The 16,539-nt window shown below is 25.9% G+C and overlaps 1 protein-coding gene across 1 annotated transcript in view; it reads right to left on the bottom strand.

The window, feature by feature from the left end:
* LOC129987698 (uncharacterized) overlaps positions 1-14,489 on the bottom strand; it is a 145,236-nt gene extending 130,747 nt beyond the window's left edge. Inside the window, exons 1-7 of the mRNA XM_056095648.1 lie at positions 14,363-14,489; positions 10,487-10,519; positions 8,060-8,080; positions 6,867-6,890; positions 6,741-6,761; positions 4,260-4,292; positions 1,102-1,134 (exon numbers count right to left, since the gene is read on the bottom strand). Of these exons, the coding sequence (XP_055951623.1) occupies positions 1,102-1,134; positions 4,260-4,292; positions 6,741-6,761; positions 6,867-6,890; positions 8,060-8,080; positions 10,487-10,519; positions 14,363-14,429 (232 nt within the window). The 5' untranslated portion in view covers positions 14,430-14,489. The remainder of the gene's footprint in view (positions 1-1,101; positions 1,135-4,259; positions 4,293-6,740; positions 6,762-6,866; positions 6,891-8,059; positions 8,081-10,486; positions 10,520-14,362) is intronic.
* Positions 14,490-16,539: the final 2,050 nt, after the last annotated feature.

Consider the following 16,539-nt stretch of genomic DNA (forward strand, 5'->3'; position numbering starts at 1 on the left):
GATATTGGAAAAATTTCATTGGTGTATTCTCAATTTTTTGAGGCAAAATTCTGCGTATGTTTATTTAAAATGCTTCTGAAACTTTTCAGTTTAGAAGATTTTCGTTAATTTTTCTTTATTTTTACTCTAAATTAAACCATTTGTTATGTGTCAAAATAGAAACATGTTTGCACTTTTCGTTAATGTGTTATTTATAATGAAAGTCGGATTTATCAAGTAAAAGTAAGGTGTACTCTCAATTTTTTGAGCCACTGTATATTTTCATAGAATTGGATCGAATAATTATTAAAATGAGATCATTTAGAATCGTTAGGAATTTTTAGGTAGCTGAAATTTAATTTATTGCTAATCAACATTAAAGTTATATTTTAATTATTTGCTTTTTAAATATTAAATTTCCTTTATAATTTAAGCATTCTAAACCAGCTTTGCATTCAGTAAGCGAGTGCCTTCTCAACAAAATTATTTAACTTCTAGCTCTTCAGTTGAGAAATAAATCATTATTTTATGAAGTTCAGTTTTTTTTTCCTATTCTAAGCTTGTGTCATATCAGATTTTTTTTTTGTTAGTGGAGAAATATTTGTTTCAAATCAATTTTAGTAATTATTTTTGATTTGAGTGTTTTTGAACATTACGAATATATAAGATTCAACTGTAAAGAAATCAAGCTTTTAATGCTTCTAAATATTTTCATTAAAAGTATGCTACAAATAAATTTTTCTGCTTCTTATATACATTGTAAATGTGCATATGATTTTTCTTCTACCATTTTTGATAGTTAATCTCTGACAATTATATCTGAGATCTCGGTAACAGTATAACAGCCCATTTGGATAGGCATATCATTTTATAATATTATAAATACCTAAAAAATATTCGCAGCCTTAAAAATAATTTATATTTTAGGAATTTATTTTAAACAGTAAATATTTTATCTGTTTAAATATGGGTAATATTTGTAGTTTTATTCGAGATAAAATTAATGCACATGCGAAAGTTATATCTATGTAAGAATCTATAAAGTTCTCGAGAGTGAAGCATTCCAGTTAGATTTTGTTATTTAAAAATTACAGATAATTTTACTAAAAAAAGCTAACTTACCTCCCAATGGATTTCCATCTTTGTTCAAAAGATCTAAACAGGGAAAAGTTTATGTGAAAGTGTTGACAAATGTCCAGATTGAACTAGTTATATTAGTTAATAGAAAGTACAGCTATTTAAATTTTTAAAGCTAAAAGAGATTTATGAACACAAAAGAATATTTTAACCATATTTTTATTATTCAAGTAAAAATCTATACCCCAATAAAAATAAACGATTTTTAATGTCTGCACAAAATGTTTACTATACACAATTGTAACTCTATTCTTTTTTATTATATTGTATATACAAGAATCAATTCTGTTGGAATATAAATATTTATTTTGCATTCTTTTCCCTACAAATCATAACTATTAACATCTCTGCTAATTATAAAAAAGAATGTAAATATTTGCGATAAGTAGGGCATTTCTTGTTTTGGCACTCTACAAATTAAACAGTATGACCTGCAGTTATCTAATTTAAATTAAATATGTAATGCAGCAAATTGTACTGTGACAATATCCCCCTATGGAAGATTTTTTTAAATTTAATTAGTTCATTTATTTAAAAATTAATATTTCAGCATTTTTCCTCAAACATATTATACCACAAAATTGTTTTTGGACATTTTTGAAAGTGAAATGACTTCCTTTTTATTGATACCAATTCATTTGGCAAATAATTTATTTCTAAATATTGGCAATTGTTTTGTGAAGTACTTCAATAATATTTCTCTTTATTGCATTGAAATTCAAGGCACTTACACTATTTCATGAATATCGAAGATTTCTATTGATAAAAGCAAAGGATGAAAGAATATGTTTAATATCTTAAAGAATAAGAAAGTGAAGTTAGAAAATGTACGAACCGGACAGTTGCATTTTCAAAAAGCATTAGTATGCCATTGGATTAGAGTACATTAGTAAGATAAATTTATACAACGGATGATACAAGCATAAAGCTATTAAAATGACAAGGCTCTAAAATTTATTACAATATGTTTCTTAAAAGTACTTTTTGAGAGTAATACTTTTAAGATTTCATGTGCAAACTCATGGCAAATGATTATTATGCATAATATATTTAAACGCAGCCAATATTCCCGATGACAAACTCGTAGCCAAAGAATGCTAATGTTAAATAATATTGAGAAATCAAAGCAAATATCACAGAATTCGGTCTCGAGATTTCGATGGATAAGAAAGAGAAATAATCTTAGAATTACACATACTTGGATAATTTTCATATAATTTCTTAAAAGCAATAGATCAGACGAATGGCATTTATCATAAAGCTAATATGAAAATATTTTTAATTTTATTAAATTCTGATCCCAAAGCATAAATGGGAGAAAAACAAGTTTTAAGAAGTTACAGGAATTTCATTTATTTTTTTAAACGGAACAAAATATAGCCATATTTAAAAATATTTTTTAATTTGCAAGTTTGCATCCATTTTGAATGAAAATATTAAATACCAGATGACTTTGATGAGCAGTTTGTTGGATAAGTTATTGCTTAAAATTTCAACTAAACACTTTCTGTAGCATGCTCCCAATGACGTTTTCGGCGAATCATTTTCGAATTTCACATTTTGATAATGTAATTCCTATTATTTCAGAAACTTTCACCATTCTGTTAATTGTACTGAGCATTTCGTAAATTTTCTGTCTACACATTTACACGCCCAATAATATCACAGAAAACAAAAGCAATATTTAAAAATGGCAGGGTTTAAGACGTTTCGTCATTGCTTAGTTCTAAAATTAAATATGTCGCATTTTTGTACTACAATATATACCACAGTTATCGTAAGAAAACGTGAAAATTGTGTTTAATTTCTAATTAATTAATTTTTTTAAATAGCTCCGTGGCACAAATTTTCAAAATAAATATATCAGAATTTAATAAAATTAAAAATATTTTCATATTAGCTTTATGATAAATGCCATTCGTCTAATCTATTGCTTCTAAGGAATTATATGAAAATCATCCAAGTATGTGTAATTCTAAGATTATTTCTCTTTCTTATCCATTGAATTCTGTGATATTTGCTTTGATTTCTCAATATTATTTAATATTAGCCTTCTTTAGCTACGAGTTTGTCATCGGGAATATTGGCTGCGTTTAAATATATTATGCATAATAATCATTTGCCATGAGTTTGCACATGAAATCTTAAAAGTATTCCTCTCAAAAAGTACTTTTAAGAAACATATTGTAATAAATGTTAGAGCCAAAATATTTCTGCGGTACACATTTTCAAAATGTACCATAATTGAAATAGACTTTGATAGATTTATAGACTGCCGACATGCATGTATTTTCAAAGAAAATATATGTACAAAGTTTGGGGCTTTGAGCAAATGGTTAGAATTATTTAATGCCCACGCACATACATTTTAAAAGTTTATATGGGCCAGGTTTGATATTTTAAGACAAATGGCCTGCTTAATGGAGTGCCAACGTGCATACACACACTTTCATCATTTTTATTGTTAGATATATTTTAATTGTTCTTTTTTTTTTCATTTTCGTTGATTCTATTACATAATAATTGAAACTAATAATTTCAGCCAAACTGGATCAGAAATGTATTCTAAACTATACTTTTAATGGGTAAAAATGGATATCTTTTTTAATTTTTGTTCCATAACCAAGCAACTAACTAAGCAATTCCATAACTAACTTATTTTTATTTAGCGTTCGATGTATTGATGTCTTTATTTCATATATGCAATATAACTTTTAGAGAAAAGCTAAGAAACATTTTTTTATAAATATTCTAATTTCTCATACACGAAGAATATAAAAAGGAAGTACTATTTTGAAGAAAATTTGATCTCCACATTATGATAAATCTTCTTCTTTAAGTATAGTATAAATAAGTATAAATAAGGAGTATAAATAAGGTTGGAAATTACGTTTGTCTATAAATATCAGGAAATATACCAGAATTTCGAGCACTTAAGATTCAATTAAATTATTTAGAAAAAGTGTTATTCATTTTAGTCTTAAAGGACATACAAGTTACACAAGGAACTTAAAATCAGAAATTGTTATTACAATGCATCTGCAAATTTTCAACATGTGTAATTCTTACTATTAGACATGTAGTCAAATTGGTTATTTTGTTTTAATGTTAAAAATCCTATTGAACATAAAGGAATAGCTTACCTCCAGTAGGGTTATTCAGATTTCCCAAGGATCCTAGGAATAGAATATTTTATTTTAATGCACTTTAAAATTTTCGATGTAAGTAAATATTATCATTAAATTTAAAGAGAAACGGGATAATTTATATATTATTATTTAAAAAAAATCTATCCAACGCAAATATATAAATGTTTTCCTTCAGATTTTTGCATTAAACTTCAGAAAAACAAAATGAATCTTATACAAGAAGGGAGAAATTGTACCTTAAAAGATAAAGAACTATCGATAATTGGACCGATACAAATAGTTTACTTAAATAATTCTTTCTCAAGATGTTACTTTCATTCCTTCTTATTACACACATATATATATATACAGGGTGTCTCAAAAACCTTGACCGCGGCTTTTATTCCTTAAATATTGATCATAGACATATACTGTAAATTACAAAGTTGAGTTAAAAAAAAAGGTGCGAAATATTATGAAAACGATTAAAAATTTCAGGGGCTTCAACTTCAAAAAATACGAAATTTAAATTTTCATACGGATTCCGACCCAAAAAAATTCCTAGTGAGTAAAATGTGCCCCATCCTCTAATAATGTACAAATGTACAACTCATGTACAAAGTTTCAGCAATTTATCACAAAAAGTCTCAAAGATATGAAACTACCTAAATGCCGACTTAAACCGCTTTTCGATGCCTGCATATGAGATCTCAAAGAGGAAAAATCAAGTTGGATGTTCGTGTTTTAGGAGTCGTATACAAATTAATAAAGAAAGTAATGATTGAATAAATAATAATTTTGAGATTTATTGGTTCAAAAGTATTAAAAATTTGTAGAAATAATAACTTAAAGGAATTTTACATAAAGGAAATATTACATAAAGGACGATTACATAAGTTTTTTTTTACAAGTTCATTGACTGTGCTATTTTTAAGTTATATTCTGTAATTCGTGATATAAAATTTTAAAGCATTTTTCAGGAAGTATACATTATAAGATTTGTATTTAAAACTAAATATATAAAGCATATTTTATTTCCTTATGGTGCATTCCTGCGTCGCGTCATCTGCATTGAAGTTGTAAACATTTGCATTTTTATTTGTGATTGACCCTTCACCAACTTTGTTTTAACGTATATTTGACAGTTTTTATGATAAAATTCTGAAATTTTGTACATGACCTTATTAGAGGATAGGACGCATTTTATTCACTGGGAAAAAATTTAAATTTTGTATTTTTTAAAGTTAATTCCCTGAAAATTTTAATCGATTTCATAACATTTTGCACATTTTTTACTCAACTTTGTAATTTAAAGTATATGTCTGTGGATAAGGATATAAAAGCCATGATGAAGGTTTTTGAGACACCCTGTATGTGTGTATATATATATAACTTTTTAATTTCTAAAATTCTAAATATATATATAACCTTCTAATTTCTAAAATTCTAAATATATATATAACCTTCTAATTTCTAAAATTCTAAAACAAACACTATAATAACACTATGAGATAACTATTATTTTTTTAAAAGGCAAATGCGCAAACATAATTTTTTTTAATTAAAAATGTTATTTCATTAATTTATTATTGTTGTTTTTATTTACATGGATAATATTATAAAATCAAACAAAACCCCTGATTTTTTTAGTAATGAACAAATATAATGTAACACTTTTTGAATTTTACTGAAAAGATTGTAAGATTGAAATACATATATTTCAAATTGCAGCCACGGATATTTGTGTTTCTATTTGCTTTTCCACTGATACATACTTAAATCTGTCATGACTTAACCAATTTATAACTTATCGAAATTGTTTTCACTTCAAAAGCCGTAAGTAATTTAAAATTCAAATTTCCTACTATATAGCAAACCATTAAAAATAATAAAATATCGGTTTTTTTTTTTTTTTTTTTTTTTTAGCTTTCAGTTATTTATTTTATATATTGCAATTTTATAACTCCTTTACACCTGTATAATATGTTTAATGTTATTCATCATTATTAATGTACATATATCATTATTAATGTACGTACATTTATACATACATTAATGTACATAATAATGATGAATAACATATGTTTAATGTTATTCATCATTATTAATCTACATATTAATGTAAATATTATGTACATATTAATGTACATACATTTATACATACATTAATGTACATAATAATAATGAATAACATATGTTTAATGTTATTCATCATTATTAATGTACATATTAATGTACATACATTTATACATACATTAATGTACATAATAATGATGAATAACATATGTTTAATGTTATTCATCATTATTAATGTACATATTAATGTACATACACATTAATGTACTTATATGCAAAAGGTAAAATTATACGAAAATACACAAAATCTCATTTGGAAATAGCTAAAATAATGATAATGTTTTTGGAAATAGCTAAAATAGAGATAACTTTTGAAAATATCTAAAATAGGGATAATTTTTGTCTAAAGCAATAGCTTACCATCAAGACTTTTCAAAGGACCTAAACATGAAAAATTTTATTAAGATACTTCTAAAAATTATACAATATATCGTTTGGAAATAGTTAAAATGGAACTTAAATTTTATCTAAACAAAAATAGCTTACCACGAAGAGATCTTTTCAAAGGACCTAAAAATGAAAGTTTGTAAGGATGATTCTTAAAATTTACAGAGTAAGTTATATTGTTTAGTATAAAGTAAAATTTCATAATTCTTCTTTTATTATTGAGAAAAAGACGTAATAAAGGCAAATCAAAAATCTTTCACTTAATTTTTATTATTCATAAAAGCAATTGAGGGGGGGCGAGTACAGCGAATAATAAATTATTTTCAAGAAAGTCAAAAAACATTTTATTAATAATGACAACACATTTATCAAAGGTTTATATACTATATATGTATATATATCGATATACAGAAAATATTTTTCTTATTTCTTTTAATATCAAATTAGTTGAAAATGGCACTGCTTGAACCTAATTTCTTGTTGTGGTTTTTGTTTGTTTGTTTGTTTTTTATATATGAAATATGGATGCAGAAATTTTTGCAAACATTGACAAAGTCGATATTAAGATTTTGATGAACTTGAAAAAAGGCTAAGAAATGTCTTTGCATTTTCGTAATATCATTTGTAATATCATGTTTTCGTAATTTGGGATAATATTTTTTATCCCTGTATATTCGAAGCCAGTAAATGGCGCAAGCAACTAGCTAGTTGGATGAAATTTGGGAAAACACTAAATTTAATTCGATATAAATCATCAATAAGAACACGTAATTTTATCCGAATATTTGGCGAGTTACTCTCCCCCAAATTTTTAAATTTAAATGATTATCATCAAGTTTCAAGATCAAGCACTTCAAAGAACTGGAATGATTATACTTGCCAAATGTCATATTTATTAATGAAACGTTCTACTTAATCTATTCAATTGTCGATAAATTTAATAATTTTGCTGTATTCATTACAGAAAGTAGAAAAAAATTCTAAATGCTAGAATTCTATGACCAAATATTCTATACAAATGGGTATTGTAAATGCGTACACATTTGCAATTTTGTAAATAGGCAGCGATGAGTGCATAATTTTAAAAACTTAAAGATAGACTAAATCATTTTCGCACATGTTTGCTGGTATTAAATAAAAATATAAAATTCTTTTTAAATTGCTCTGTTTGTTTATTTTTGTGTGGCTTTTTCATCATGTTAAGTTATCAATTTAATAAATATTTTTACTAAAATTTTATTTTTAACGCTTTTTTAAAAATTAAATTATTTTATTTTAAAAGAACCACTTACCTTTCAAAGGAAGTTTGTTACCTAATAAGGAAATAAGCAATGTGATTAAAATAATAAACTCCAATTTTTTAACATGCATGAAACATATAATACTTTGTAATGAAAACGATTTTTTTTTTTTTTTTTTTTTTTTTTTTTTGTTCAAATTTTGAATTTCGCATAGTGAGAAACGGAAAATTATTTCACAATGATTTCCATTTTTTGCAAAAAAAAATTCTATACTGAAAAAGCAGTGTTTTTTTTTTTTTTTTCACAAAAAGGATGCACAATGAAAATATGTTTTTCTTAATGAAATAAGAAAAATAATTTCTTCATTATTTCCTTACATTTCTATAAAATTTCCTATAGCTGAAAAATCACACTGATTGATAATAACGGAATGAAATATCATTTTCAAACAATGCAGTTTTTATTTATTGCATAGTAAAATTATTACATATTATAGTATCCTTATGACGCTCTTCTAGTGTAACACGGATTAATATAACACAACAAAATAACTAGGACTGTCATTATACAGCGCAATAAGATAAACAATTCATATCAAGCTTAAAATAAAGGTAACATAACTAATATAGTTTTTGAATTTTTGTGTAGAAAATCATTTCATTTCCTGTGAAACTAAACTTCATTCGGCAGTTTTTTTTTTTTTTTTTTTTTTTTTGTAAAATGTGTTTTTTTGGAGAAAATATTTAGATACGAATTGCATACTAATTACATATGAATTTCTTTCAATCTTACCTCCATATGAACTAGTCATTTAAATAAAAAAATCATGAATGCACTCAGTTTAACATGTTATTCTAAATGATCCGCTACATTACAGTATTCATTTTACAATTTATCTATCATAATTTATATTTTTGATCTTATATCAAATTTTACCATGGTGCAATCGGGTTCGAGATATGACATTATCAGCATGATAACAGAAAGAAAAAGGTTCCAATACTTAGTTATAAAAAAATGTTTTATGTTTGTAAAAAATGTTTGTATTTTTCAGGAAAGGCATCTATATAGTTAAAAAACAAACGTATTAAATACAAATACATAAGTAAAAAATATTGCAAAAAGTTTGACTCGAGCCAAGGACCCGCAACATACGCGTCATCCATGTTGTCCTTTTTACTTTTTTTACTTTTTGCAATATTTATACTGCACGGCCCACACTTCGAATCGGAAATTAAATATACTTATTCTAATAGTTAGTAATAAAAAAAATATGTTGTGTGTGTAAAATCACATTTCTTCCAGAAAAATGCAATCTATTGATGGAATTAAATAAAAAATATATATATATTTTTAATATTGTTAAGATTTTGAAAAAATCAATATCATTAAAACGATTATAAAATTAGTATCATTAAAAATACAGTTTTTTAAATTTCAGAATGGATTAAAATTTTTATTTATGCATTAAAATTTTCGGAAGTTATCGCAGAAAAATGAACAAAACTCGGCATAAATATTAATTAACTAAAATTCTATTTAAAATTACTTTTGTTTATACTAAAACGCCAATTGATATACCCAGTGCTTTGAATTGAAATCTTCACAAGTACTAAATTTTTTAAGTAAAATTTTTTTGCATAAGAGAAAATGGCTTTAATCGTTAAAAATATTTAAAAGTTTTAAATAAGAAAATATTAAGAAGCTTTTAATAATTAAATAAAATAAATTAATTAAGAAACTTAAATAAAAATCGAATGTTTGTGATAAATAAATTCATAATTATTGTAAATAAAGCATTTTAATATAAATATTTCATCGATTTTATTGGTAGTTTCGTTGCATAAGTAATTTTAATGAATAAATTGTACGCAGCTATTTAATCACAACTTTTACTGTAATAAAAGTTTCAAATAAATAAAATAATTGCATTTAACAACACATTTCATTCAAGAGGAAAATCAGAGAATTTTTTTAACTGAATACGCTGTACAGCTGTAAACCTATGAATGAACTGAATTCTTATAAAATTATACTCTTTTTATCACTGTAAATACAAACTATAAAGCATTTGAACGATCCAATATATTTCATAAGTGAAAGAGTTTTTGAACAATTTTAATTTAGACTTCATTTCAACCAAGATAAATCCAAATTTTAGATGATATTTAAGCAATACGTTAGTTTAATTATATAATATAATATAATAATATGATATGATAATTAAGAAATATGTTAGCTTAAAATATAATACGATCTAATAATATAATACAATATTTAAGCAATATGTTAGTTTAGTGCATTAGAGAAAAAAACCCAATTTCAGACTAATTCAAATAAAAAAATAACAGAATTGCCAAGCTGTACTATAATACGAAATTCACATTAAACATATAAAAGCAGACGATATGAAAACAAGATAATATTTTGCATGTAAGCTATTTTAATTAATGCATCAAAGAGAAAAATAACACTTACCAATATCATCCAATAACCCGTTGGTTTGTGCCACTAGAAAAAGAAAGAAAATTTAATGTAATAAAATAACGGATATGAGAGACTGGGGAAAATTGTTACACTTTCTTCGAGAAATTTTTTAAGAAATCTCTTACAATTCTTTTATGAAATACTCTTTAATATCTACTCTATTTATTAACATCCATAATAACATATTTATTAAAATGTCTAAGCAAATAGTTCAACAGTATTATCAGTTTTATACAATTATGTATATCATAACGATTTACATCTCAATGTGGTAAGTTATTACTCTACATGGGATATGTTGTTACTCTACATGAAGTATGCTATTACTCTACATGGGATATGTTGTTACTCTACATGAAGTATGCTATTACTCTACATGGGGTATGTTGTTACTCTACATGAAGTATGCTATTACTCTACATGGGGTATGTTGTTACTCTACATGAAGTATGCTATTACTCTACATGGGGTATGTTGTTACTCTACATGAAGTATGCTATTACCCTACATCAGGTATTTTGTTATATACAATAGGTTAGCAATAAAAACCAATATCTCCAGTTCCATTATTTTGTAGATTATGGGGTTCAACAATAGGTCTATGAACTTTAATTCATAATGCAATAGATTTTTTTAATCATTCTGATGAATTATCATCATAATTAATGTATGAATTGCAATTTCTACAAATATGCAATTTGTGAAATTAACTTTATGATCGTGAATTCATTAATGTAATCAACAGCAACAATGAAGACAGCCTGAATTTTAAAAGTGGTTCAGACAACTATATGCAACAAATTTTGGATCTCAAATGAAAGTTATCTATTAATATAATTTATAAGAATCATTTTAAAGAAATATCTTTAAAACTTAATGAAATGTATCTAGATTGCTTATTTATTTAATTACTTTAATTTAAATGTCTTTTAAAGAGTTAAATTAAAAAATAATGTTGATTAGAATTCCAACTTACTATAATTAAAAGCTTTTATTTTATCAGAATCTCTGGGGTGTCATGAAATTTATTTCACATTAGCAGCCACCTATTGCAATGAATAATTAGTTATTCAATTACCTCTAGAAATATCTCGTATGCGATCCAGGGTTTTGTTTTTAAGTTTCTCATATTTTTAAAAGGAAAATGCATAGTTACGGAAAATTCTCCACAAATTTCGAAAGTCCAAAAATCAATTACAATCAAACAGATCTGACGTATTGGGTGTATGCTGAAACTATCGACAGGTTCAGTTATAAATATGGATGTTTATTCAAAACGAAGACACGAATATACAGGCGACAAAACGCAGTCGAGAATACACAAGAGCAATATGCTAACAATAAACGGAATCATGCTAGAGACCAATATTAACAATTGCAACAGCACAAAGAGGTCAGACAGAACTCAGCAGGTAGAGAGACTTCACACGACTATTAACGTCTCTCAAACTTTTTCTTTTATCTACTGTTTCCTCACTTTAGCTGCATTCAGTTTCTGTCTCACTAATGAGCTCACTGTATTGGTACTCATCTTAATACTGCTTCAATACTTGACTCCAAGGCTCTGCAAATGGCTCATTTCTCAACTCATTCAACACTGATTGATAAACATAGGTCGATAACAGCTTTAAAGCTTCGTTTTCTTGTAATAGTATCTTCCCTATCCATAATTTTCACAAACATTCAAATCAAAATTAACCATTAATACCTGATTGGTCACTGAAATAGTAAGCTACCAACAGAAACAAAATATAAGGCCAAATTCGAAATTTTCAAAAACATTTCCTAAAAAAATTAGAAATAACTTTCAATTTAGTACATGAAAGTCAAAATATATAAAAAAAATAAAAACTGTAGAAGTCATCTCATTCGTTTCTATTGTTTAGTCATGCTTACGTTTATCCGCAAACCGATAAATCAGTCAATTTATGCATAAAAACACTATCTTAGTTGCTAGACACTTAAATGGAAGTTAAAATTTTGCATACGATAATGACCAAGACTAAACAGGTGAGAATAGTTTTAACTCCGCCCAAGTTATAGGCGGTGGTGGACGATATATATTAGTTACAGAAGATATCAACTACAAACCAGTAAGTAAATTCATCAATTATTCGTAAATGGAAACAGTTAGAAATGAAGTCAGATATACCTGAGCAAAATCTGAAGGGGGGGTACGAATAGCGAATTAATTTATTAATTTAACTTGCGTCAAAAAACATTAATTAAAACTGCATTTATCCTAGATGTAAAATAAAAAAAAATCATGAGACTAAAATCTCTTCTCAAAGATGTTTGTTTTAATAATTCTATTCAATATGGCGACTGCAGAGGGTTCACGTTAAGATATCTCAATTGTTGTTTCAGGTTCGAAACATTACCTCGATTGTTATATTAACATACTGGTATGGAGGAGGGTAAATTCAATTTCAAAGATAAAAACAAACGTTTTAGTTTTTATGACTTAAGTTTAAAGAAAAAATGAAAACTCAGGTGTCATAACTGTCCTCTGACTGTGGTTCGTAATTTCTAAGTCAGTTCCAAATTAGCCTTCCTATTGCTTCTAAATAGAATTGATTATTACTAAATTAATTACAATTGTTGAACATTTTTACAAAGGACTTAACTAAGGCCTAATTTTACACGAAAAAAATTATAAATTCTTTAAAAGAAGGATTTTTCTTAAAAATGAATATGAATGTCTGATATCTATTTACTTGAAGCAAAAATGAATCCCAATGAAAAACATTTTCGACATGATTGATAAATTCATCATTTTGTTATAAACTCCTATGGCTTCCAAACGGGACGATATCGTTACTAAATTAATTACAGTTACTGGATGTTTTTCAAAGGACTTAACTAAGGCCTAAATTTACAAGAAAAAATTATGAATTATTTAAAAGAAGAATTTTTCTTAAAAATAAATATGCATGTCTGATGCCAATTTATTTGAAGCCGAGATGATTGCCAATGATAAACATTTTCGACATGATTGATAAATTCATCATTATGTTATAACCTCCTATTGCTTCCAAACTGGGCGATATCGTTATTAAACTAATTACAGTTCCTGGGTGTTTTTCAAAGGTCTTAACTAAAGCCTAAATTTACACGAAAAAAATTATGAATCCTTTAAAAGAAGGATTTTTCTTAAAAATAAATATAAATGTCTGATATCTATTTACTTGAAGACAAAATGAATGCCAATGATAAACATTTTCGACATGATTGATACATTCATCATTGTTATAACCTCCTATTGCTTTCAAACAGAGTGATATGATTATTAAATTAATTACAAATCTTGGTGTTTTTTTAAAAGGATTTATCTGAGGCTTAAATTTATATGGAAAAAACCTTATGAGTACTTTATAAAAAATATCTTTTCTTGAGAATGCATATAAATTTCCCACACTGATTTACCTGACTTACCTTATATTCATCATTATGTTATAATCCTCATAATGCTTCCAAATGTGACGACATTATTACCTAACTAATTGTAAAGTTTAAATACATTTTTAGAGGATTAAATTGAGGTCTAAATTCACACAAAAAAATTTTGAAAACTTTAAAAGAAAGATTTTTCTTAAAAATGAATATGAATATCTGATACTGATTTATCTAAAGTCAGGTGGTCAATGACAATGCAACAAGCATTTTCTACAATTGAGCCATTCGTCATTATGTTATAACCTTCCTAATTTTTTTCAAATGGGACTATATTATTTCTAAACTAATTGTAAAACTTGCATATTTTTTCAAAGCATATAACTTAGGTCTAAATTTACATTAAAAAAATGTGAATACTTTTTTAAAAAAGAATTATTTAAGAATGCATATGAGCTTCTCATACTGATTTACCTGAAGCCAGGATGACTGCCAATGACAACGCAGCAAGCATTTTCGACATGGTTGAAGTATTCATCATTATGCTATTCAACCCAACAGTGTAACAGTGTGATGGTTACGCTCTTTCGCTCTTCTTTTTATGTAGTATGTTCCATGTTAATCATTAATCATTTAATGCCTCTTTAAGCATGTTTTAGACTTTTTTCGGTTTATTACTTCCATTTCGTTCCTTATCAATTGAATTCACCTGTCTCATAAAAGTATATCTCCCATCTCTTTTATGTCAAGTTCATAAATTTAGTACTTCGATCAATGTTATTGAGTCTAAAATGGCTAAGAATAAAATTATGAAGATCATTCCATGTATCAAGCATGTAATAATGCAAACTATAAAAGGAAAAATCTGTGAACTATAAAAGGAAAAATCCACGAAAAAAATTTATGAAATTCATAATGATGTATGGAAATTTCTAAAAACGCAAATAGATTTACACAGATTTTTTTTTTTCAATTCATATATTGTTGCTTTAGAAATTATCTTTTTAATGTATTTGCAATGAAAATATATCTAAAATTCATTGGCAAGACAGTAATCACAGGTTAAAAATCTTTCACTTAAAAATAAACTCTATTATGTATGTCAAAACCCAAGGCTTTTGAGAATTTTTAATATTTATAAAAATTAATGTCAGTTCTGAACTATCCATTCATAAAATATTTGTAATCGGATCTTTCTTCTTATCTTTCGAATTTTATAGGATAGATGATGTTTTTGAAGAAATTGAGGTCCAATAAACGTTAGAAATTTAAAAAGTTTTATGACTTATTGAATAAATTTATTTTAAAAAATAGAACAAGATTAAATAATTTTATGGTTGTAGAAAACAGAATTTAATACTGATATTTCTGCATTTATTCATGAGAAAACTCTGCATAAAATATTTTCTTAAGTAAATTTATTTTACAGTTGATACAAATTTTATATGCTTGCTAAGAAGGCTGAATTCATATTTTTATAGTAAATTAAATTTAAAATCATGATGTTTGTAGACAGGAGTTTTATCTATATGTTGAGATTTTTATAGGAAAATAAATTTAAACTCATGATGTTTGTAGATAAAAGTTTTATCTATATGTTGAGATTTTTATAGGAAAATAAATTTAAACTCATGATGTTTGTAGATAGGAGTTTTATCTATATGTTGAGATTTTTATAGGAAAATAAATTTAAAATCATGATGTTTGTAGACAAGAGTTTTATCTATATGTTGAGATTTTTATAGGAAAATAAATTTAAACTCATGATGTTTGTAGACAGGAGTTTTATCTATATGTTGAGATTTTTATAGGAAAATAAATTTAAACTCATGATGTTTGTAGACAGGAGTTTTATCTGCATGTTGAGATGTTGTAGACACAAAAAAATTATTCAATATTCTGTGAGGGCGAGAGCTGCTATACCTAGGCTTGTATACCTAGACTGTTAATCTAGAACTAGGGATTGCAATACCGGACCAAAATTTCAATACCGGTATTCGGTATTTTTTAAATCTTAATACCGGGATACCGGTTTTAATACCGGTATTAGAAATTTTGGAAAAAGAAAGAAAGCACAGGTGTTTCTTTTTTTTTATTTGCCAGTTTTGTTAGAGAGTGTAAATATCACAAAAAATAATTTGTAACATATAAATTATAACAGTATATAATCACAAAAAAGTAAAGAAACATCTTATTTATTTAAACCACAAAAAAAGTGTAAATATCACTATTCTGTTTGTGGTACTATTACAAATTTTTGAAATGTGATCTATAAAAACGTAATGCATCAATTGTACTTTCATTAAGCCTGAAAAGTAATTTTGTGTAAAACTGACCAGCTGTCGAAAACGCTCTTTCGGCATCTACGCTAGTTGGTGGTATTGTTTGCAATGCGCGATATACTTTTTCCAAGTATTTACCTCTAAATCCCTCATCTTCAAATAAATCGATTTCTCGTCGGATGGTTTTGGATATAGCTGATTTCTCTATTGTATTTTGGTTCGTTGAATTTTTTTTATTTATTGCTCATTCTAATTTTTGCTCAAGAGACAATTCCTTTTCACTATCGACAGTAGTGACATCATAATCTTCGATAATTGAACCGAATTCTGAATGTGGATAGGTTTGTGGGAAAAAATTTTTTAGAAACT

The sequence above is a fragment of the Argiope bruennichi genome, chromosome 10 (assembly GCF_947563725.1).
Source record: "Argiope bruennichi chromosome 10, qqArgBrue1.1, whole genome shotgun sequence".
Classification (NCBI taxonomy): Eukaryota; Metazoa; Arthropoda; class Arachnida; order Araneae; family Araneidae; genus Argiope; species Argiope bruennichi.